The sequence below is a fragment of the Podarcis muralis genome, chromosome 15, assembly GCF_964188315.1.
Source record: "Podarcis muralis chromosome 15, rPodMur119.hap1.1, whole genome shotgun sequence".
NCBI lineage: Eukaryota > Metazoa > Chordata > Lepidosauria > Squamata > Lacertidae > Podarcis > Podarcis muralis.
Window position 1 is genome coordinate 43,371,258 of NC_135669.1, and position 24,277 is coordinate 43,395,534.

The window sequence follows — 24,277 nt, forward strand, 5'->3', positions numbered from 1 at the left end:
CTACCTGTTCCTCTCTGGCCTACTTTTTTCTCCCCTGTCACCTTCAGTGGTAGTGATGGAGGCCAGCTTTGTCAAGTGGAGGGGGTGGTGGGAGGGTGGCTTTGGCAAGTGGCTTCAGAGAGTGTGTGTCATTTTCTGCTTTCCCTCAAGAGGCAAAATGTCCTGGGACATGCCTGACTCCTACCCTCCCTAGCCATTCAGCCTGCCAGTTTGGGTCAATGAGAGTTGGACTTCAACAACATCTGGAGGGCCACACAATCCTCACCAGTGGCTTATGGGTTTGCGTAAGGATACTTGCAAAAAAACAAAGACCCTTCCCAGGCCCAGAGGAGCATCCCAGATGCATATACTGTAATGAGGACCATTGTCTTTTTCACTGCATGGATTTTAGCCAGACTCCACACAGGTGATCTGTGTTCTGCTTCATTGAACAATAACCCGAGAAAATACTTTGGGAAATGATGTTGCTGCTTACTCTCTCCATCTGTCTGATCTTCTCTTTCTCGGTTTGCACGTAACCTTCCTTCACAAACTCCACAAGCCTCTTCACATTTGGCAGAGTCGTTTCTTCGCCAACAAAGGTCTCCATGAGCTGCACAAACTGTGGTGGGTTGAGGGACTCCTTGTCAAAGCTGCTTATGGTAGACGGGGGCCCACGGGCCTGGATTTCTATCATATTCATGCGCAGGTCTAGAAGCAAGGAGGGAAGGTTACATCCTGTGCAATACAGATTTGAAGCTGTGGGTGTTTTCAGGGTTCAACAAGTGAAAATAAGTAAGCAGAAGAACCCACGGTCGCTCCAGAATGTTGTTTTTTCCAGGTGTAAGCAGCAGTATGCCATTGGCCCAATAATAATGTATTAGTGGTGGGTTTATACTGGACCATCTGCACATTAGTCTGCTTTATTAGATGTTCTGCGATGCATCCCCAGTGTTACAGCACCATCAAAATCTGGAGGGGCGCTCTCATGCCACAGTGTCAAAAAAGCAAGGCAAAAAAATCACCAGAACAGGATCTCAGCAAGAAGTTATGGGACATGCACTGATTGGGAATGAAGCAGTATGCCCACCCTGGAAATTCTGCAAGTTCAAACCATATCGAAAGCAGGATCATGTATGACAGTCTGGATGTCATCGTGAGCACGGATAATCAGGAATGTTTTTGCTGCTCACAGCTCCCATTCTGAAATTCACCACTTTCCACTAGTTATGTGCATTTATGTACAACTTACTTGGCTGGAGAACAGCATTGCAAAATTTGGAGAAGTGTGAATTCTTAAGGTTGGCTGTGTTTCGGTTTGCGCATTGTTTCAGAAAGTGAAAGCATGGTAGGTTCACCCCCATCCCTACTCACAAGCAAAGCCCTTTTTGTCACAGAAATGGACTACAGGGGCATTCCTGTGAATGAACTCCTGTGTAGCCTGAACCAGATTACTTTATGGTGCTCTAATAAAACATCACACCTGGAAACCTGGTGCTTTCGTTGTTCCAGTCCTCCCGGATTTCCTTGCCATAGTCGGTGTACACGAAGGACAGGTCAGCAGTCTGAAGGTCACCTGCAGGAAGGGGAGGCAACACAAAACAGGCTGCTAAAGAGGCCAAGCTCCGACAGCTACATGCAGACTATAGAAACAGGATGTTGAAGAATGTTGATGGGTGCAATCACCTGACCATATCTTTCCATATATCTTCTGAGGTGCCTTTTCACATGTCTCGCTGTCTAGCCCACTGGGCATTGAGAGCAAATCTGAAACTAAGAGAGGAAGAAAACAATGTTTGTGAATAGGCAAGGATGGAAGACCAAGATCAAGCCCCCAAAGCAGAAGCTAGCCAGAACTAGTCACATGATAAAGCTACTTGAGATTGCAGGAGAGTTCTGAATTGCGGCAGGTGTGGGTGTGGGTGTGTTTCAATGCTGGCACTATTGTGCATTGCTCTGGACAGATGTTAAGCTCATGTAAACTGTGGTTTACATTTGCACCTCACTGCCGTGATTTCTTTCTGAGCGAAGAAGATGCAGCCAGATCTGTAGCATCTTAATTACTTCTCTCTTTAGCATTTAAAATGAGCGTTTGGTTCAGCTTGTAGCAAACGTGTCTCTTTCTCCACCCCCCATTTGAAAGTATAAGCATCTCTGAGCTCCCAGCTCCAGCTTTCCTCATGTCCTGGGACTCTCCACACCTTTGCCCCCTACCCGGATCCAGTGCAGCCTGCCTTGTTTACCCTGAGGCTTGATGAGACCCATCAGGGTGGCGTAGCAAGCCTTCTGTGATGACGTGGCAGGCCTGTTTAGGAGCAGCAGGGAAGGGCCATCATGGCCAGCAGTGTTAACACTCTAGAAAGGGTGGAGAAGCCCTCAGGTGAGCCCAGCAGCGGCTCTTCCTTGACTGAGTAGCATGAGCCATGATCACTGAACTGGAAATGTTAAAGGAAATGATCATAAAGTGATCCCTGCTATCAGAGACGGCAATCTGCCTCCTTCATGGTCCTGGTTTAATCATTATTCAATACTTGGCCCCTAGCTAGTGATTCCATGTTTCTTTTTCACTTATAATATTTTGGAGCAAACAGGAGCCTTAAAGATGGCGAGATCTGCCCTGGCATGTGATGAAACGCTTAATTTTTATATATGCATTTGTTTTAAACATTTATATGGGGCAGGGCACTCTGAACACACAGCACCAATTCCAGCATTACTGCACTGGCTACGTTAGTTTCCGGGCTTAAACTGAAGTGCTGGTTTTGAACTATAAAGCCTTATGGGGCTCAGGATCCCAAATAGCTCCAAAACCACCTCTCCCCACATGAACCAAGTCAGACCCTGCAATAATCAGCTGAGGCACTTTTCCGTGGTGGCTCCTGATTGTAGAACACTCTCCTCAGGGAGGCTCACGCAACACTATATTTACCTATTCTTAGGTGTCAGACAAAAACATTCCTTTTTACTTGGGCTTTTGGCCCTTGGGATCATGCAAATGTCTGCCTTTTCTAATAAGTGGTGATCTGGAATATGTAGCTTGGAGATCTAAATCAGAGAAGGATACTCTGCAGCTGCTCATTTGTGCACAGAACACACACCGTCTTGAATTGTTGTGACTCAAAGAGCATGGATATGTGCATGTTATTAGTATTATTATTATTAACAAAGCTGTTTTCATTAACCACCTGTGGGCACTCTTGTTGAACAAAACATTCTGGTTGAACAAATCCAATTGATGAGCCACACCTTGAGTTAAGCATGCATAAAGCAGCTCTGAGAACAGGCCAAAATGAAGCTCTGATCTGAGTTCTGGCTGTGGGGAGGTAAGGGACCAAGCAGTGTTTTGTTTCGTTAAGGACTCATCCACACTTCCTTTTGTGCCACATTGCTAGGCACAGGTCTGGGTCGCAGTGGAGTTTTTCGTTTGTGTGTGTCCTGGCACTTCCCCCCAGGAAAACCCACAAATCGCAGCAAATGGCAATCAGGTTTCCCCTGGATTGCCGTTTGCTCCAATTCAGTGGTAAAACACATGTTTTCACAGGGAAAGCTCTGGGACAAATATATATATATATATATATATATATATATATATATATATATATATATATATATATATTTATTTTCAGACGTGGACTTAGAAAGCCCAGACCTGTGACTAGAAAGCAGAGCAGAGGTCAGTGTGGATGAGCCCTAAGTGTCCCTCTTGCCTCCTCAGCCTGTTTCCATACAAATGCAAAAGCTCGTGAAAGGTGGTCATTATCAGAAACCGTCACCTCAAATGTCCTTGGCATCTGAAGCCACCTCAGCTGATCCTAAAACAACCCAGAATGTATCCATTTATTAGCCAGCAGCAGGAGCACAACAAAGCCCTTTGCCTGTGGGTGTGCAGTGCACAGATGTTTGAGCTCCATACGGTAGATATGGAATAAGCAGACTTCCCAGTATGGTCTTCTCTGAGAAGGTTTGGCTTAGCATATTGTTTGACCCGGGCTCGTGGTTAAGTTCTCCCATCCCTGCTAAACACAAGCAGTCTGACCTGCTATGAAGCGCGTTCCTGGGTTGGACTGAAGGAGACTGCCTCTCATTTCTGATGCCCTCATGCTCTGCAGCCCTTGGTTTAATTGCTACTGAAGTGCAAGGCGTCCATCAACCCATGGGAAACCAGCACATAAACCCAACACTGCTTCACAGCAGAACACACTGTACCTGAAAGCTTCTGTCCTGGCCGTTTGCTTGGACCTGGCACACCTTCGCTGCTCCTGCGCAGCTGCCCCCGACTGCCTGGCTCCTTTCCTGGCTCCTCCTGAGCTGCCGCTGTTTCTGCACTGCTTTGCTCTGCAGCAGCCCCTTGACCCTCTAAGCCAGGCTCTTGGCCAGGGCCCAGTTCTCCGTTCTGTGTCTGCTGTAGCCCAGATTGCATGTTAAAGAGGGAAGCAGGGGCAGAACTTCTGGGCTGTGGATTCCTGTCAGCCTCCAGGGTTTCCACAGGTAGCGCTGGTGCTGATACCCGGGTGGTTACAGGCACCACGTCTTTGCCAGCAGGTGCAACAGTTTCTTGGGCGGCTGACTCTGCAGAGGCCGCTGGATCTTGTTCCTCCTGAACTGCTGCTTCGCCAGATCCTGGCTCTACAGCTGGCATTTCTGCCTGATCCTGGAGGGCTGTTGCTAGAACGACTTCACCTTCCTCTCCTGCGTGGCTGGCCTCTTGCTCCAGCCCGGCTTTCTCTTGGTCAGCAGCTGCAGACCCCTCAGGGGCCTCACTGTCTTCAGGTGCAGTCATCTCCATGTCAGACAGGATGTCTTTCAAGAGCAGCTTGAGGGCGATGGATTCCTCAGATAATCCAAGTTCACCCGATGGGATGTTGAGGCTAGACTTCTCTGAAATTTGCTCATCTTCCATATTCCCCCAAAACTCAGCTACCTCTATATCGTCCAGTTCTATAATTGGCCCTAGGATAAGAAAGGGTGGTGCTGTTGATATACCCTGAAACTGGAAGCATGGTACGGGAATGGAGGAATAATAATAATAATAATAATAATAATAATAATTGCTAGTTACCAAGGTCTCCAAGCAACTTTCACTTATAAACATAAACATAAAAAGGTAAAGGGTAAAGGGACCCCTGACCATTAGGTCCAGTCGTGGCCGACTCTGGGGTTGCAGCACTCATCTTGCTTTATTGGCCGAGGGAGCCGGCGCACAGCTTCCTGGTCATGTGGCCAGCAGGACTAAGCCGCTTCTGGTGAACCAGAGCAGCGCACAGAAATGCTGTTTACCTTCCCGCCAGAGCGGTATCTATTTATCTACTTGCACTTTGATGTGCTTTCGAACTGCTAGGTTGGCAGGAGCAGGGACCGAGCAACAGGAGCTCACCCCGTCATGGGGATTCAAACCACCGACCTTCTGATCGGCAAGTCCTAGGCTCTGTGGTTTAACCCACAGCGCCACCCGCGTCCCTAAAACATAAACATACTAGACCATTAAAATTTGTGTGAAACAGAGATATGATGAACCAACCCAGACCCTGCAATTGTCATGTGAGGTCCTTCTTTGTGTGCCCCCTCCATGAGAGGTCTGGGGGGTGAAAATATAAGAACAGGCCTTTTCTGTGGTAGCTCCCTGTTTGTGGAATGCTTTCCCAAAGGAGGATTGCCTGGTGCCATCATTTTATATCTTCAGACACCAGGCAAAAACTTTCCTCTATAACCAAGTTTTTGCCCTTTAATTAACAGCAGCCTTACATTTCTTGGGGTCAAGGAATCCCTTCTTGTGCTGTGGGGAGCAGTTGTAGAAGAAGACCTCCAGTAAAGATAATATCCTCTGTCTGTCCAAGAGCCCCACCTAGGAAAGAGGAGCACAGACATACCTTTAAGCCTTGCCAGTTCCCACTGAGTTCTAGGTGGTTCATGTACAGTACTACAAAAACCACACTGGATGGCCTGTGAAATCAGAGTTGTTCCCAAACGGGGGAAAACCCTCCATTTTACAGAGAGGGTGGTGGAAAAGTAGATTATTGAAGTTGGAACACAAGCTCTGAACTACACAGGGGTTCAAGGGAAGGTAAGAATCTTATGGAAACAGAACACCCAACTTAAAACATTTGAAATATATATTTGAAACCTTATTTTAAATGCTACTGCTGTTGCTGCTAAAATAATTCACACATCTCAAGTCACTAAATGTTTGCTCAAATCAAAGGGGCTTACAGCATCTCCAGAAAATGCTAAGCAAGATGAAATCTACAAATAAAGGCTAAACTAGACCTGATGTTAAGAGTGTTACTTCACACCAGTTTAAAAACAACAACACAAACACCATTCAGTGGAAGATGCAGAAGGGTGCAATTTTTGTCAGGACCATGGCAGGGGAGGAAAAGGTTAAATTAAAATATACCTCCCCTCACTGCATACAGCAGCCCTCACATAAACTGGACTCCCCCAGGCTTGCTAGTAGTTTACAGTTCTTTGTGTTGCTGTGATCTGAAGTGGTATTTTTAGCATCAGCCTACGATGGTGGTATCAGTAAGAATTCACCCTTGATCAGACCAAAGAACCATCGAATTGAGCATCTGGTTTTCTAATGAGCTCACAAATAAATCCTGGAGGGGCCGACTTTCTCTTTCCCCCCACATCTAGTACCTTGAGATAGACTGCTTCTGAGCATGGAGGTTTATTCACTTATGATATTTATGCTCCACCTTTCTTCTGATGAGCTCATGGTGGCATATGCAGTTCTCCCCCTCTGCACATTATCCTCACAGGAACCCTGTGAGGTAGGTTAGGCTGAGAGAGATGGTGACTGGCCCACAGGTCACTCAGACACTTTGGTCCTAGTCCACTTAGGACCTTAGTCATGGCTGATAACAGTTGATAGCCAATGCACTGTGAATCTGAGCCACTTTTTGCTCTCCAAGGCTCTGCTTCCACGCTCTGTGGCTCAGGCTCTGAATACGCTCTGGGCATGTAGTTCTTATCTTAAAGAGATTCCAGGCACCCCCTGGAAGCAGCCTGTCTCTTATCTCGGAGGGACAGGAAAATAATCAGCAGGCCTCACTGCCTTGTGGCAAGGAGCAGCACAAGGGAGTCCTTCTCTCCCAGGGAGAGGGCAAAGAGATGACAAAGGCAGGAAAACTCTAGAGGAAATAGGGGCAGAAAATGGAGGGGAAACACATGGTTAAAGGAAAGGAAAGCAGCCCCAAAGGAACGTGGCTTTTCGACTTTATAATGAGCTAATGCGTATTGCTATTTCACGGTTCCAGTTCTGCCGTCTCTTTCCCATTATAGCACAGCGTGGTGGTTCACCAGGTGCAAATCTGAAAAACCAAAAATGAAACAGATTCTTTCTTTCTTTCTCTTTCTCCCCACACTTTTCTCTGAGGAGCTCAAGGTGGCATACATGGCTCTCCTCCTCATTTAATCCCCACAACAACCCTCTGAGGTAGGTGAGGCTGAGAGGCCATGACTGGCCTAAGGTCACCCTGTGAGCTTCATGGCTGAGTGGGGAGATTTGAACTCTAGTCTCCCAGGTCCTAGTCCGACACTCTAACCACACCACCACGCTGGCTCTTTTTGGCAAACAACTGCAAGTTAAAATCTGTGAGCTGGATGGCTGTGAGGCTAGCAGCTGCCGAGTAATTTGGTTTTGTGTCGCTTTCCCCCTGTACTGACAAAGGGGAACAAATGGTTGGAGTTGGCCGTTGAGAGCTGGCAATGGGCCCAAGATGGCTGGATGGTAGCCAAGTTCCTTACGAATGGCAAGTAGAAGTGGCAGTAGCACCTGGGGAAGGGGCTGGACTGATGAGAGGCAGCTGTCTTCCTTGCTTTAGTCCAGCCTTTGCCAACCTGGTGCCCTCCAAACGCTTTGGACTACAACTCCCATCAGACCCAGCCAGCTGCCTGCTATGGGGCCTGGGGCTCTTGCATTGAGGACAGGGCATGTAGGGTGTCAGAAGGAGGGATGGGGAGTAGAAATTTCTTCAGACTTCCTGAACTGCTTCACAAACTGGAATGCAAGCATCCTTTGAAATCCAGCCTTCTCTGAATGCAACAATGCAGTTCTCCAGCCAAACAATGCATATTCCCCACCAAAGGAAAAACGTTCACGTGAAAAACGTTAGAGTGAGAACAATGTACAGAATGCATAGCAAAAGGCGAAAATGCACCTGTTGGGTGAAATGCAAATAAATTTTAATGCAGACTTAAAACAGAAAAACCAAACTGATGTGGAAATGGGGAGAACTCAATTTAAGACAGGAAGAATGAGAAACCAAGAGAGTTTCTGTTCGTTTCATCCATCCCTAGAGAAAAGCTTGATTGGCAGATTGTGATCCTGGCAAATGGGTCAGTGGGATTCAAGGCAATTGACTTGCTTGCCAGAGGCTCAAAGGTTTGAACTGGGAAGCTGAGACCAGAGGCGGATTTAGAGGAGTGCGACTGTTGCACTGGGAGGAGATCCTTGAGGGTGCTGCAGTAGGCGCCACAACTATGATGTAGAATGGAAAGTGAGAGGTGGAAGGGTGGAAACTTTTGGCGTTGTACAGAGTGCCTCTAAAATTTGAGACCCCCTCAGGTCCGCCACTGCTGGGATCTAGCCTAGGAAGCTGGCTAGGACTGTGTGCATATCCTCGGGCCTCAGAGTTCTTTTTTAGATACAACATGGAATAAGGAGTGTGTGCAACATTGCCTTCTGTGATTGGCAGGCAGCATGGAGCCTTTGGATTGGCCAGCCCTGGAATAAAAGACTAAGAACCTGGTCTCTGCCTAGTCACAGAGCAGCACCTTCTGCACTCAAAACCTAGACTCCAATAAATTAACTTTGGAGAATATAGGAAGCTGCCTTATACCGAGTCAGACCTTTGGTCTGTGCAGCTCAGGACTGTCCACAGTGACTAGCTGAAGTTCTCACCAAGTCCTACCTGGGACCTTTGACATGCAAGGGAGATGCTCGACCTTCTCAGCTATGGACCAGCCCCACCCCCTAGGTCTAGGTTTTGTATAGCCACCCATGGTCCTAAACCAGTCTGGTCCAGGCATTTAATGCTGGTTCCCCAGTGTCATCCCAAAACAATCCAGGTTTAGAGCCTCAGGAACAGGGATGCATATAGACCGAAATCAAGTGTGGTGGAGGACCCCACTCGGTGCTGGGAAAGGGAGGCTTGCCCCTAAGCCAGTGAAAATTAGGAAATGGGAACAACATGCATGCTCAGCTGGGCGAGAGAATGGAGAAACAGATAATTCAGCAACCGCAGAGGTCTTTTCTATGGATTTCCTTTGCGTTTTCTGCTTTCCCTTGAGGTCTGGGTACAGCAGGAACTGATTACAGCACCGGGAAGGAAACCAGGTCAAAGCCTAAGGAAATGCATTAAATTTACACTCTGTTTTTGGAAATGATCCAAGCCCACTTGCCTGCTTGCGATGCTCTCAAATATCTGCTAGCATTGTGGGTGCTTGTTGGGAGCTTGTTGGGAAAATGTTTCGCATCCCCGCTATTACCCCCCTTCCCACCAGAAGCCATCCACAAGGGTTTTGGAGCCAGGCTTGCAGAAAGTGGAGGGGGTCACTTCAATTTCCTGACAGCCCTTGCCACCAGACGCCTGAGTTTATGCCTGTCCTGAACTTCCATGTTTCCCTGAGAGGCCTGTCACTATGGTGGCCTTGGGACCAGTTGACCCACCATCACCATCCTGTCAGTTGCTTGCCTTTTAAGTTGAGCAAGAGAGAGACTATGAGCCACCCATGTGTTGTGGACTGCCAACCGAGCCCCTGCTAGTCACAATGAATGCTGGGTAAGGTGGGCCTTGCAGGACAGCACAGGTAAAGGCACAGTCTGGCGGGCCTGATTAGGCCCCATGGGCTGCAAGATCCCCACCACTGATCTATTCCAATAGACCAGAAACTGTTACTATTCAGTGCTGCGCTTGGGAAGTCCTAACTAGGAATAACGATGGCAGAGATATAATCCTGCACACATCCTGCAGTCTCTCCACTAGGGTCTGGGGAGAAACTCAACTCAAATTCACACTGTGCTGAGATCTATGGATGAAGGGCGGTATACAAATTTAATAAATAATAATAAAAACAACAATATGAGAAGTGAAACTCCACCAGCCTTCAAAATCTGCATGTATCCAAATTTTGCAATGCACTTCTCCGGTGCATACCAAAAAATGCATCTATTAGAGAAATGTTGTATTAATATTAATATATGAGTGAAAATAACATACACAAATGCATTGTATTAGGGGAAATTGCTTTGCAAAATGCGCATCATTCAAAACTGCATTTCTGCATTTAGGGTTAGGGTCTGCATTTCTGTCTCTCGTCTGTCTTGAGAGAGAATGGAGTGCGCTGCCAGGGGTGAAGTGAAACTTCTGTGTTAGCAGCACCAAAGTGACCTCCCAGGGCACAAGCCTGGGCACTTTGTGTGGAGGTCCTGGGCTGCCCAGACGAGAATCAGTAGAGCTACCTTTCCATGGTCGCAGTTGAAGAACAGTTGGAGAAACATCTGCCGCCAGATGTCGTGTCTGATTATGTTACGTGCATCGTTGGCACACTGTAGGAGGTGTTGCAGCAATTGCTGGAACATGTCGCTGCTGAAATCCTTGATGTAAGAATGGAGATACTGGAGAGGCGAGGGGGGAAAGAAGGGGAGAAAACACACACATTTTATTCCCTTTTGCCATCACTCAGCATCACTCATTGTCTTGTTCATATGAACCTTAACGATGAGGTCATTCGCCCCTTAATGATGAATCTGGCTCATCCTTCCTCCTATTTGTATCCTATCCTTCCTCCAAGGAACTCAGCGTGATCTATATAGCTGAAAGCACTCTCTGTTTTATCTTCACAACCACCCTGTGAGGTAGACTGGGCTCAGAGAGAACAGCTGTTCCTAAAGCTTCACCCGGAAAGGCATAGACGTCCAAACAGAGCCAGGTGGAGCGCTCCAGGGGTAAAAACTTCTCCCCACAGCTCTCGTTTGAAAATGTAGAAACTAAACAGTGGAGAAGGCAGAGTCCCTGCAGAAGCAGCTAAGCAATGATGCTACATAAATACACCTCATCACTAAAACATCAGAGCAAGAGATGGATCTGCAATTTAGGAGAAGTGACAAGCAAGCACAGGGAATGATTTCCACGCAGCTGCCACCTATTTTTTTTGCCTTCGGAAGCATTTTTGCTTCCTTGGAATTGAGGCCACAACTTGCACCAAGCCCAAAACAGATCTTTTTTCCCTCCTGCTTAAGAGCAGCTTGAGTAGCAAATTGAAGCTGGCCATTGCAGAGCCGTTCATCCACCCCAAGAGTTGGATTGGGCCCTTGTGCTTAACGTTCCCTGCTATATTTCCTCTTTGTGTTAAGTTACTTATCAGATTTTTATGTGACTTGCGACTTACAATCATAACAAAAATACATTTATTTATTGCATTTCTGTCCCACCTTTTCCTCCAAGGAGCTGAAGGTGGCATAAAGGGTTCTCCTCTTCCTCATTTAACCACCATAGCAACCCTGCAAGGTAGGTTAGCCTGAGAGGTAGTGACAGGCCTTGTGATGGATTCAAGCTGTGGTCTCCCAGTTCCTCTCTAACCACTACAACACACAGATTCTCTTAACGTGATCATTACAATCATACAACTCACTTGTTCTCTAAAGATGTGAAAGCCAAAAGTAGCATAACCTTCCCCTCCCTTCATATTCTGCATTTCTGTGCCACATAGAACATAGGAGGGGTTCTCCTTCACTGCAGCCAGCACTGAAATGGAGAACATCAGCCTCACGGCAGGACAGAGAAATGAAATACTGTAAAACAAATTTATAGATGATCCCCGAGGTAGCATTCTGCACAATCCTCTTCCAAAAAGAAATCTGGCAGCAAGTGGTTCCAGAGTTGATTGGAATCATCATTATTATTACTTTTACCAAGAAAGAAGATCAACAAGAAGAAGAGAAAAGGGAAGGAAGGAAAAGAAGAAGAAAGGATGAGATTCTGGAGACCACCTTCATTTGCCTCAATCCTCCTGACTTTGGGAAGAAGACTATTGAGCCGTGATTTATTTGAAGCTGAGGTCTCAGAGACACTTTTAACACTTCAGATTTATTGCCCCGTGAGATTTTAATGGGTAAAAAAATAAGAAGGCCGTTCAAGAAATGTGGTCTGCACAGTGTAAATAATAAAGGCTGTCGGCAGGAACCGCAATCTCCCGACTTTGGGCTGAATTATGATGGCATTTTTATTTGTGTTTTAAAGCCTGCTGCTGTTGTGGCTGGATGGGGCGGTGTGTGCATGACATGTGGGGAAGAAGGCTTGGGTAACTAAGTTCTCCTTAGACTCACGGATGTAATCATGTACATTCATTTCAATGGGCCTACTCTGAGTGCGACTGGCACTGGATGCCACGCAGCATCACAAACTATGACCTTGTTGTTTCTTTCATCTAGGTTGATTCCAGATTCATCTTGGGCACTTTCATGGTTTTTGCCTGAATTGTTAGCGGCATTGTGCAGTCTTGGGGTAATCCTGAGATGTTGTGATGGGCCAGTTGAAAAGTTCGTTCCAGGTTTTTGTTCTGAACTGAATTGTTAGTTGACCGTGTGGAATCAGCCTTGATCAATCTATCTCCAACGCCTCCTTTGTTCTCTGGAAAAGTCATCTGAGTGTGTCTGGAGTGTGGCCTTCGGTCTTTACCTCATTCCAGCTCAGGGGCTGAATGCCACCCACTGTACCTCCTTTCCTGGCCTTTGGGACTTCCCCCAGGCCACGCCTCCCTCAGGGGGCCACACCCCTTTCTTCAGGCCACCGCCACCCCACCCCTCCTCGGCACCTTCCTCAAGCGCCTTCAGCTGTGAGGAGGCATCTTCCTTGCTTGCTTGAACAGAAGAGGAGAGGCATGTGTGCACAAACCTCTGTATTTGTGTGTGGCTGGAATGTAAAAGGTAAAGGTAAAGGTACCCCTGCCCATATGGGCCAGTCTTGACAGACTCTAGGGTTGTGCGCCCATCTCACTTAAGAGGCCGGGGGCCAGCGCTGTCCGCAGACACTTCCGGGTCACGTGGCCAGCGTGACAAAGCTGCATCTGGCGAGCCAGCGCCGCACACGGAAACGCCGTTTACCTTCCCGCCAGTAAGCGGTCCCTATTTATCTACTTGCACCCAGGGGTGCTTTCGAACTGCTAGGTTGGCAGGCGCTGGGACCAAGCAGCGGGAGCGCACCCCGCCGCGGGGATTCGAACCGCCGACCTTTCGATTGGCAAGCCCTAGGCGCTGAGGCTTTTACCCACAGCGCCACCCGCGTCCCCTTGTGGCTGGAATGTAGCCTACAGTAAAAAGCTGAGTGTCGCCTCTGTGTTGCCCATCCGCTTTTGGCCTCTGGCATGTGGCCCCCAGGAGATTGTCTATAAGGTCATGTGGCCCTCAGGCTGAAAAAGGTTCCCCACCAAGGCTCTAGCCTACTGTCGAACAGGAAGGAATCCAGAATTCAGATGTGAACTGCAGAGACTGATGCCTGATGGATTGTGGTGACAGAAAAGGGGTTCTTTGCATGCCTGTTGTTGCTGATCCTTCTCCAAATTAGCTGCAGTCACTCTGAGGTTAAATATCTCATTGTGAGCTTAAAACAAGATTTAACAAATTACCTTTTTTAAAAAAAATGTTTCTCTGCTGAATGCTTAAAAGGATGGCTTTCAAAAGCAGGGAGGTGAGTAATGACATGTTGCCACTTGCTCTGAGTCTCCCTCCCTCCAGCTGCCTTATGCGCCGTCCTCAGCTTTAGTAAGGAAGCATGCCAACTGGCACTGCTAAGGCTGCTCATGGTTCTAGTCCACAGTCTTGCACTCATAGTTCTTTCAGTGTGACTCCACAATACGATTCATTTCTGATCAAACACTGAGAACTTGGCAAGCAAACACACACACACACACACACACACACACACACAGAGAGAGAGAGAGAGAGAGAGAGGGAGGGAGGGAGAGAGAGAGAGTTTTTATAGCTATATCTATATCTCCAGACTGATTGCCATCAAGAGGCCTGCAGAGCCCTCAGGGATATACCAGGCCTCCTGCATGAATCAGCTAATAGAATTTCAAGAGCAATAACAGATGCGCTAGGAACAATGCTAATTGTGTGATAATGAGGGTGCCCATAGAAGACGGTCCCCCGAGTGCCACTAGTGGAAAATATGAATTCATCAGAACTCTCACTACATTGCTAGACTTTGTCTCTCAACGTTTCCCCTGCTGATTCGCCCTGGAAGGAAGCCTTTGCTTTGGGATCATTGTCTCTTCCTGGTGGCTGTTGCAGAGCATGGAGGAGGAGGCAGGATGGGGAGGGCTGGGAGTCTGCTGGAGGTGGAAAGGAGATCCCTGGAATGTATAACTGATTGCTGTGTGTGTGTTGGTGGAGGTGAACTCAGGCCCACGAATGGGGCAACATTCAATATCTGACAGGTGGAGAGCTGCATGCCAAAGTGTGTGCCTTTGTGTGGCTGAGCTTCCATATATATTGCTGTGAGCCTGTGGAGGGCTTAGGCTGTATGATGCCTATACCTAATTCCTGGATCCAGCAAGGGTTAAAATCTAATGAAGGATCCCATCGTTGAATTGTCAGGCAAGGGCCATAATGGCCATTAAAGGTAAAGGGACCCCTGACCATTAGGTCCAGTCGTGACTGACTCTGGGGTTGCGGCGCTCATCTCGCTTGACTGGCCGAGGGAGCCGGCGTACAGCATGACTAAGCCGCTTCTGGCGAACCAGAGCAGCACACGGAAACGCCGTTTACCTTCCTGCCAGAGCGGTACCTCTTTATCTACTTGCACTTTGAGGTGCTTTTGAACTGCTAGGTTGGCAGGAGCAGGGACCGAGCAATGGGAGCTCACCCCGTTGCGGGGATTCGAACCGCCGAACTTCTGATCGGCAAGTCCTAGGCTCTGTGGTTTAACCCACAGCGCCACCCGCGTCCCGTAATGGCCCCTAAGAATGGGTCATACTCATTAGTATAAGAAAAGAAGTTGCCCTTCAAGGAATGGCAAAGAGATATTTCAAAATTTATCTAGCAGGGGAAGAAGCCAATAATAAAACATAAATTACTAACAGATTTTAAAGATAGAGGTGGCTTTTCCCTACCAGATTTAAGTATATATTATGAGGTGTCTTGTCTTTGCTGGCTTCGGGAATGGATAACACTACAAAATACAGATATTTTAGACTTGGAGGGTTATGATAATAGATTTGGTTGGCATGCGTATTTATGGTATGAAAAAGTTTAGGTACACAGAGGATTCTTGAACCATTTAATAAGAAAATCACTATATGTGGTATGGAAGAAATATAAAAAATTGTTAAGATGGCGGTGGCAGTTATCTGATTTTGGGACATGGGGAAATCTAAAAACACAAGAGGTTGAATTTCTAGGGTCACCCTTGCAGGATGAGTGGCTTCTTAGCAGCACAGTTATATTCTAAGGGAAGAATATCAGGCTCCCTGCCTTGGATTTGCTTCATAACACTAAGGTGGTGTTGGGCTGCCTGGTTGTCCTTTGCAGGGAAAATTGGCGGCAGGGAGAGTGCATCCTTCTTCTAGCCACCACCTATGTTACCCTATGTTACCTTTGAAACTCAAGGTGTGTATATATATATATATATAGGTTTCCCGATCTGTCTCCCATCCAGGTCCCAGCTCAAAAGAATATCTACTTTAACCCACTTCATATCTCCACCTGATTATCCACGGAGGGAGAAGCAGGAGGAAGGAAAAGCCCTGCTCAGGGACGTTGCTTCTCCTCACCTCTGTGAACTGCTCTTCGTTCAACTTCGGTGCCAGGGACCCCACAGATTCCAGAGGCCTGGCGTAGATTCCTGTGGAGGTGAAGCAGATGTGAGAGCAGGTGTTAAGCAGTGGAAGAACTGGGCAGCATCCTGCGTCTCTCTGGCAAAGGGAGCTCTTCCTGCTGTGGGTTCAATCTGCATCTTTTAACCCTAGTGCAGTTCATTGTGGGTCTAGGGGCCACAGCTCATTTGCACAGGCTGGGTTTCTTTCCATGGAAACCAACGTATTATAAAATTACACCAGCACAGGGGCTTTCGATACCCTATATTTGATTTGAACCACAGGGATGGGGAACGTGGGGCAGAGTGGGAGCTCTGCGAAAGGAAGCCCCGCTGCCTGGAACTGTGGGAGGCTCCTCCCCCAGAGTCATTTGCATAGCCCTGCCTCTGAAACAAATAGGCCCCGCCCCTGGATGAAGATGAATTATAGCAGGCAAGTGGAACTTACTTCTGCCCAAAGGGCATATTTCCTCATGTGCGGCCTTCTAGGGGCCGCAGAGTGGGCAAGCCAGAGTCAAAAGGGGACAGAGCAACAGCTGGGACTCTATAGTGGGCCACACAAAAGTTAGACGTTTCTGCACACACATACACAAACACCCATCTCTCCAACATCAAAGAGTGCATTCTGGCCAGGCAAAAGCCCTTAAGGAGGCTAGTGAAAGGCGGGGCCTGGAGACAGTCCCAAGGGCCACATCGAGAGGCCTGGAGGGCCACATTCCGCTTCCAGGCCAGAGGTTCCCCATCAAGGGATCACTGCATCAATGGCCCTGTTGGTGGGTCACTTTCTCCACTACGTGACATTGACCTTGGCTTGGCTTGCCCAGCACACGTGCCAGAAAAAGGGGCTTCCATTGGCCGACTATCCTTCATCCAAAGATCACAGGCCAGTTTACAATTTATAAAACCACAAAATATTGAAGTGGCATTTTTTTCTGTTTAGAAAACAGGTGGCAGCTGGGGGAAATTGGCATAACCCTGCCCTGATGGATTTGCGTTCTTTCAGTAAGAAAACAGGCTTGGTCTAATATGTAACCTGGTCTACCACTGCAAGCAGTCTTGGAAGGAAAAAACAACAACACATTGCACAGCTTGCTTTCCAAAGAGCAGCACCAGGTTATGTTCTGTGCCACCCCAGCAACAACTGCAGCCCCGTATTTGGAAAACAAAGTTTACTATATACATTCAGGTTGCAATTCTGACTTTGGAATAACCCCTATTTATCCCAGAGACTTCCAAGTAAATATTCACAGTGCTGGGTTGTCTATAAGGATGGATGTATCTGTCATTTTCAGTTTCTTTCAGCTTCTCGTTTTTTCAATCTTAAATTCAGTTCTCCACATTTTTGCATCAGTTTGTGATTTTTTTTTTAAGTCCTCACGAAAACTAGTCAGCATCTTAGAGCAGTTTCTTCTGATAAAATGCATTTTTATATGCTATTTTCACTAACACATTGGTTTTTTAAGCACGCCCCCCCCCCCCAATACACATTATTCGATTGGAGAACTGCATCACAAAACTCGTTGCAATGCGAATTTCAAAGGATAGCTCTCTTGCTGTTTGAGTATTGCGCTGGAATGCACAAATTAGGTAGGCCTGTATCAAAATCTGATCCAAACAAATCTCTCCTCCATCCCTAGTTGCCAGATCTTCAGGCCGCGTTTTAGGGTGGGCAGAAGATAGGGGTGAAGGACGGGGCAAGTCTAGAGAGCATTTCTTTGGGATATCAGGAGAGAGAGAGAGAGAGAGAGAGAGAGAGAGAGAGAGAGAGAGAAATGTTATGTTACCACCAGGGGGACTTCCACCACAGGGTCAGAGAAGACTAACCAGAGAACACCCAGTGGACTTCATTTACTGCTGGCTCCTGAAGACATTCACGGGCAGTAAATTATTTTCATGACCCCATAAAGAACAGCTTTATGCTCGCTCAGTGCGTTGGGCTCTGCTAAATGGATGGCTCCAGGAAGCAAAAAGCAGCTGGTTACCTGAAGAACAAGCATCTCGCTAAAGGGCAGGCGACATATGACCCACAGGCCACATGCCTCGCAAGTCCATTTTTACAAATCAGCCTCGGGCAGACTGGCAGTGGCCCTGGTCTCCCCTCTCTCCTGCCCACTTTCAGCCTTCTCCTAAAAAGACATGGCTGGTCCTACTAAGTGAGCAACAGATACGACTCTTAGTTCGTGGTTCTGCCAGAGACTGGCTGGACCCTGAGCAGTGGTAGCTGGATACTGATGAGAGGGCAGCGGGAGAAGAGGGGTGGGAGACTGACTTGGCAGAAGGGATCAGTGATCTGGGTGAGCCTGTAACAGCTAAGAAATGAGAGTCGGAGGCAGGAGAAGGTGAAGGAGTGGAGAGTGAGGAACAGGTGCAGGAGGAAGGAGGAAGGAGAGATGGGTCAGGCTGGTGGAGAGTCAAGGGCTTCCACACCTCCTCCTCCTGTCCACACCTCTCCTGCTTCACCGTCTCCCAGGACCAGAAGAGGACTGAAGAGGGAGGAGCAGAAGCAGGTTACACACAGGCATAGTCTTCACCTGCTTGCGCGAAGCACAAGTGGGGAAGATGCATAAGCCAAGGTCGGGGCCTCTCTGTTGTGGCAGCTGCCTCATCTGGTGCACCTCTAGGAGTAGCTCAGAGACACGGGACTGATAGATCTGCCTTTTCCTAACTTGTACGTGTACATTTGACAATAAAGAGTTAGTTCCTCACTCTGGACATTCCTTGCCTGGTAGCACCGTGACAGCTTCAATGTCTCAGCCGTGATGACCAAACTACATGTTATATTGAGAGTTCTGGGATGGGGACTCCTGATGTAATTTTCACTTTCAGAAAGCAGCTGTGGGCATGATCTGGATCAGAATCTGTAGGATGTGAGGAAACAGAACCCTTTGCCTCCACATAGGAAGCTGCCATATACACCAAATCAGACCACTGAGACGTCCAGCTCAGTATTATCTATACCAGGCATGGCCAAACTTGGCCTTCCAGATGTTTTGGGACTACAACTCCCATCATCCCTAGCTAACAGTGGTCAGGGATGATGGGAACTGTAGTCCTTAAACATCTGGAGGGCCAGGTTTGGCCATGCCTGATCTATACCGACAGGCAGGGGCACTCCAGGGATTCAGGCAGGAGTCCCTCCCAACCATATCTGGGATTGAACCCGGGACCTTCTAGATGCCAAGCAGGTGCCCTGCCACTGAGCGACTGCCCTTATCTGAATCCTAGGACTTAATCCCCTTCTGTCTGATGTGGCTATTAGCCCAAGGGGAAAATATAGATACCATGTGCCTGTGCCTGTGTGGTGGTTCTGGGTGAGGGCCACAGCAGGGAGGAAAAGGGTTGGGGCTTCCTCATCCTGAGCCTTGATGCCAGAGGATCCTCCACTTTTTGAAAAGCAAAATAACACTGGAAGTTAGAACTCCAGCGTAACACACGGATTGCGTCTGAGAACCAGAACTATATACAGCTGCTGCTGCCTGGGGGATCTCTCCCAGATCCTGCAGAAGCTGGCCTTCACCCCGCAACTTGCCGCCCACTTTCCCTTCTGCAAGGCCAACCCCTCTAAGCTTTGCTCCTTGAAGTGCAGGATCGCAGCCTGGCTGGAAGAGGACCCTTCAGCCTTTTCCAACCTGGTGTCCCCCAGATATTTCAGGCTGCGGCTCCCCTGAACCCTGACCACTGGTCATGCTGCCTGGGAATCATGGAATTTGTGGTCCCAAACATCTGGAGGGCACCAGGTTGAGGAAGGCTGGTGCAAGGCCGAACAGGGTTGGGAGACTGCTAGAGGGAAGGACCTGCCTTTGCATCACAGCTCTTTGGCTACTTGTGATGCATTTGAAGCTTCTGCAGAAACACAGAGATGGAAGGGGCCTTTGCTGATGGAGAACCCCAAATATTCCAGAGGGCTCTGTGTGCATCGATTCCTTGCCCCCCCTTCCAGCAATCAGGAACACCCCTCCTTGACTGGAGTTATTTGGATCAGAGCGTGTGGAACAGAGGGAAGGTGGGTGTGGCATTACCTGTCCCATCGTCACTGAGTTCTGAAGAAACAGACTCCATGAATGACTTCAAGGCGCTTTGGATCTGCAAGTGAAAGAACCCATTTCAAGGGCTGGTCAAAAAGAGGCCTCCTGTTGGCCCAATCCAGGCTCTGTTGGGCTGGGAGGAGCACCCCTCAGCCTTACGAGTCATTCAGAGCCGGAAGCATAGAAACATAGAATTGTCAAGTTGGAAGGGATTGTGAGGGCCATCTAGTCCAGCCCCCTGCAATGGAGGAATCTTTTGCCCAGTGTGGGGCTCGAACTCACGACCCCAGAGATTAAGAGGCTCATACTCTACCAGCTGAGCTATTTGAATTGTCAGAAGTTGGATCACGCACTGGCCTGGAGGTGACTTATTGACTATGGGCTATGAGTTGGGGGGTGCCAGGCCTGGGGGTAAATGGGAACTGGGGTAGGTGCAGTTTTGGTTCCGTCTGATTCCTTACTTACAAATGTGTGGTCTGCCTAGGGATGACCCTGCCTTGCGAAAATCCGATCTTATCCACTGAATCAGATCTTACCTGATGCATGGAAAATCCGGAGAGATTTTGCTTAATCAAGCTTCAGTGGGCAAGATAGGATTTTTGCAGGGCACAGGTGCGAAACAAGAAGAAAAGCTCTCAGGCCCAGGGGAATTAATTGGGATACAATACGATCAAATTACACGCCAAGCAGAAGTATGGGTGAGCCCTAAGTAGTACTTTTCCTATTGCGTGTCCTTCAGAACTGGAAATTTAGCCCTTCTTTAAAAAATAGTTGTTGACCAAGGACTCAGCGAGACCATACAAAAAAGTAGGCATGGAACAGAGGGAGAGGGGTTCAGCCTCAGCTGCCATCTTCAGACCAGGTCTGTTCACTGCCAGCAATATAGCAGAAGGAGAGTGGCCTTCAAACCAACGGGTCGCCCTGGCTTTCTTTTTTTGGTGGGCGGGGGTCAACATTACCAGCAGAACAGGGATCTGTCCTGTGAGATCCATCGTCCACTCTTTGAACTGCATGGACAGAGCCTCCTTCCGCATGTTTCTCACGTGAGTCTTGATCTTTTCCACCTGCTCCCTTTGCTTGCGTTTTTCTTTGACCAGAGTCTTCATCTGTTCCAGCCTGCAGGGCACAGGGGTAACGGGACTTGAACCAGGGTGCCTTACTTCCAACCACCCCAGAAATTTCTTACAGCTGAGCAGCACTTTCCTCCCAGTCCCCTGAATTAAATTAATGCTTTGTGACTGCACAACTCAGGAGTGGAGTCCCTAAGGCAGTTGGATGGCACAGCGGCGTAGCGTGGGTTGTCAGCACCCGGGGCAAGGCAAGTAATTTGTGCCCCCTAACCCGTGGATTTGCGCCCCCTAACCTGTGGATTTACGCCCCCTAACCCGTGGATTTGCCCTAACCCCAGATGTTGCGCCCGGTGCGGCCGGCACCCCCTGCACCCCCCACGCTACGCCACTGGGATGGCACCCTGTATGCCTCCTTCCAGCAACTCCTGCAGCCAAGCTGGTGCCAAACGTCTCGCTCTCCTTTCCTTTGGACCACATCTTGTTCTCTGGGCAGCACAGGACCTCCATACACACTTGTGCCCTGGAGAGGTCACTTTGGTGCTGCTAACACAGCAAAAACAACACAGGAGGCAACAGTTACGAGTTACTAGTTTGCAGCCACAACAGGCGCTGTGATTCTCCAGCGGTTCACCCCCAAAGGCATACTCCATTGTCTCTTGAGACAGACAGATGCCAACAGCTAATTGTGGGGGTGGGGATGCAGGATACTGGACTAATTGAGTCATTCAGCTGATCACTTCCCTCTAATGGTGATCACAGCTGGTGAGTGCCAACAGAACTAGGGACAAAACAGGTCACTAAGAAAGAAGAGGGAGTTATCAGCATGCTTGGGTGGGATTCCTGAAGTATGCCCCATACTCCAGCCAGCCCCAAGCAAAGACTGAGTAGGGGGCGTGGAATGTTGCCGGTCAGCTGGAAAACAAAAAGGGGGAGGGGAGGAAAATTGGGGGTGGTAGAATGGCCCGCCAGAGCCCCTTTTACAGGGATTGCAGAGGAGGAGGTGCACTCCTTAAGGCAATGGGGATATACTGCAACATTTTGTTGCAGGACACACTTGCATTCCCATGCTCTTAAGAGGTCGGCTCTTGGAGTGTGTAGAGATAAAAACAACCCACCCTCGGTGTCTCTGCCCAAGTCCCCATACTGAACATGTCTCCTCAGCCTTTGCCTCCACGTCATGACGTGCTGGTGGAAGTCAGAGTGGCTGTGCTGACAAACACCTCGGAGGGTTGCAAGTCGCACTCTTCCTACCCGCCTCCCTTCACACGCTTCGACCGTTCCTCATCCGCAGTGGCTGACCAGGCTTTGTGAAAGGGAGGTTGCAGGCTGGAGACACTCACTTGTGCAACGTGGTCTCGGGCACTTTGGTTTTCAGCTCGTCTGCAACGGCTTTCAATCCACGCACGTAGGGATTGGGCATGGCGGAAATCTCATAGGCCGGGTTGTGCCTCATCAGGTACTCTCCCAGGAAAGTAATGGGGTCAAAGGTAAGGGGTTCAGACTCCTTCCTTTCCAGGGCTTTCTTCTTCTCCGCAGCCATGAGCAGCTTCTCCACGCCAGGGACCAAGGTGGGGAGGAGCTTATCAACCAGGTAGGCCCGAGTCTCCAGGGTCATGCTCTCGTCGTTGAACCAGTCGCGAGACAGCTTGTCCGGAGGCTCTTTCTTCTCGGCCTTTTTTTGCACCATCTTGCTGTTGCGGAGCTTCTCCACCCTCGTCTGCTGCAGATCCAAAGCCCTCGGCTGCAGGGTCTCGTAGAAAATGGACTTCCACTGAGCATCTGTCCGCGGAGTCAGGGGCCGAACCGCCCCTCTTGGGCTGCTTGTTGCTTCTTCCAAATGTGTCTCGCTGACGGGGCTTCTCTCAGAACCCGCCTCGCTCTTCTCTGGTTCTATATCCATGTTTCACTCTGCACATCAGAAAAAGAAGGAACGTAGAGGGAGTCAGAGCATTGGGTCCATCTAGCTTAGTACTGTCTACCCTGACCAGCAACAGCTCTTCAGGTTTCAGCCAGGGGTCCGTACCAGCCCTGCCTGGAGGCACTGAGAGCCTTTTGCATGCAAAGCAGGGGCTGTAACCCTGAGCTATGGCTCTCCCCCCCCCCAAAAAAAATAAATATTGGGGCAGCCCTTTCAGAATGTCTCCAGTGTATCACAACCAAGTGGCTACAGGCCTTGCAAAACAAAACAAAAAACAAATCTTATATAGTATGGTGGCCATTTTTAACTCATACTAATATCAATGAATATGCATTACAATTTCAATCGAGTCAGATAACATTATGGAATGCTTACATTTTCTGGACAGTATCAGATTAAATATAACTACTGCTAATTGATGATATCAGGCCTATCTTTCCCCTTTATTTTGTATTTGTTATATCTTCCCTTCCCTTGTAGCTGAAAGGTTTCCCAATATTCTATTCAACAATATCTTTATCGTACCTTGTTTATATTGTTGTTCTTGTTTTTTGGTTGTATATAAATACAATAAAAAGTAAACAGCAGCAGCAGCAACAACAAAGAGGCAAGAACCCAGTCCTCTTGGTTCTAAACTAAGGGCTGATTTAAATAGGAACATGTGTGGTATGATTCTAAAAGGTAAAGGTACCCCTGCCCGTACGGGCCAGTCGTGTCCGACTCTGGGGTTGCGCGCCCATCTCGCTTAAGAGGCCGGGGGCCAGCGCTGTCCGGAGACACTTCCAGGTCACGTGGCCAGCGTGACGAAGCTGCTCTGGCGAGCCGGCACCAGCGCAGCACACGGAAACGCCGTTTACCTTCCCGCTAGAAAGCGGTCCCTATTTATCTACTTGCACCCGGGGGTGCTTTCGAACTGCTAGGTTGGCAGGCGCTGGGACCAAGCAACGGGAGCGCACCCCGCCGCGGGGATTCGAACCGCCGACCATGCGATCGACAAGCCCTAGGCGCTGAGGTTTTACCCACAGCGCCACCCGCGTCCCTCTAGGTATGATTCTAGTGGATGTAACTATTCCCCTCCAGCCACCCATTATAGATGGGCCTTAAGATCTATCAAGGTCACCACTTTCACACTAGTTCCACTCTTGAGAACCCATTCTGTGGTTTTTTTCCTGGATGCCCAGCAGAGGGCCATTTCGGAGACTATGAAATCGCAAGAGCTCTGCAGCCCTAAGATTTGGTTGCAGGCAGAATTGCTACCTCATACTTTGGATTTTGAAAATATAAGGCCAATTTTCTCTGTGATCCTGCTGTCAGCCTTCTGCTCTCACCTCTTGTGCGGAACACCTGGATACCTGCTTGCCAACATGGACGAAGAAGGGAGAGTGGACACTGGGGCCACCAATCAAATGGTTGAGAAGAGCTGTGCCCAAGAGACAAGGGAGCTAGCGAGGGGTTGTAATGTGGCCC

General features: G+C 48.6%; 2 protein-coding genes across 5 annotated transcripts in view; one reads left to right on the forward strand and one right to left on the reverse strand.

Annotated features, from left to right (window-relative positions):
* EFCAB5 (EF-hand calcium binding domain 5) overlaps positions 1-24,277 on the reverse strand; it is a 47,393-nt gene that overhangs the window by 17,396 nt on the left and 5,720 nt on the right. For all 4 annotated transcript variants that reach the window (XM_077919441.1, XM_028707723.2, XM_028707725.2 and 1 more), the window contains 10 exons: positions 22,233-22,800; positions 20,782-20,938; positions 19,817-19,880; positions 15,757-15,827; positions 10,445-10,600; positions 5,722-5,821; positions 4,186-4,929; positions 1,666-1,752; positions 1,463-1,555; positions 476-690 (listed from right to left, as the gene is read on the reverse strand). In XM_077919441.1, the coding sequence (XP_077775567.1) occupies positions 476-690; positions 1,463-1,555; positions 1,666-1,752; positions 4,186-4,929; positions 5,722-5,821; positions 10,445-10,600; positions 15,757-15,827; positions 19,817-19,880; positions 20,782-20,938; positions 22,233-22,792 (2,247 nt within the window). In that variant the 5' untranslated portion in view covers positions 22,793-22,800. The remainder of the gene's footprint in view (positions 1-475; positions 691-1,462; positions 1,556-1,665; positions 1,753-4,185; positions 4,930-5,721; positions 5,822-10,444; positions 10,601-15,756; positions 15,828-19,816; positions 19,881-20,781; positions 20,939-22,232; positions 22,801-24,277) is intronic.
* The window catches only part of SSH2 (slingshot protein phosphatase 2), a 126,462-nt gene continuing 125,122 nt past the window's right edge, over positions 22,938-24,277 (forward strand). Inside the window, exon 1 of the mRNA XM_077919440.1 lies at positions 22,938-22,944. The gene's annotated coding sequence lies outside the window, so the exon portion shown is untranslated. The remainder of the gene's footprint in view (positions 22,945-24,277) is intronic.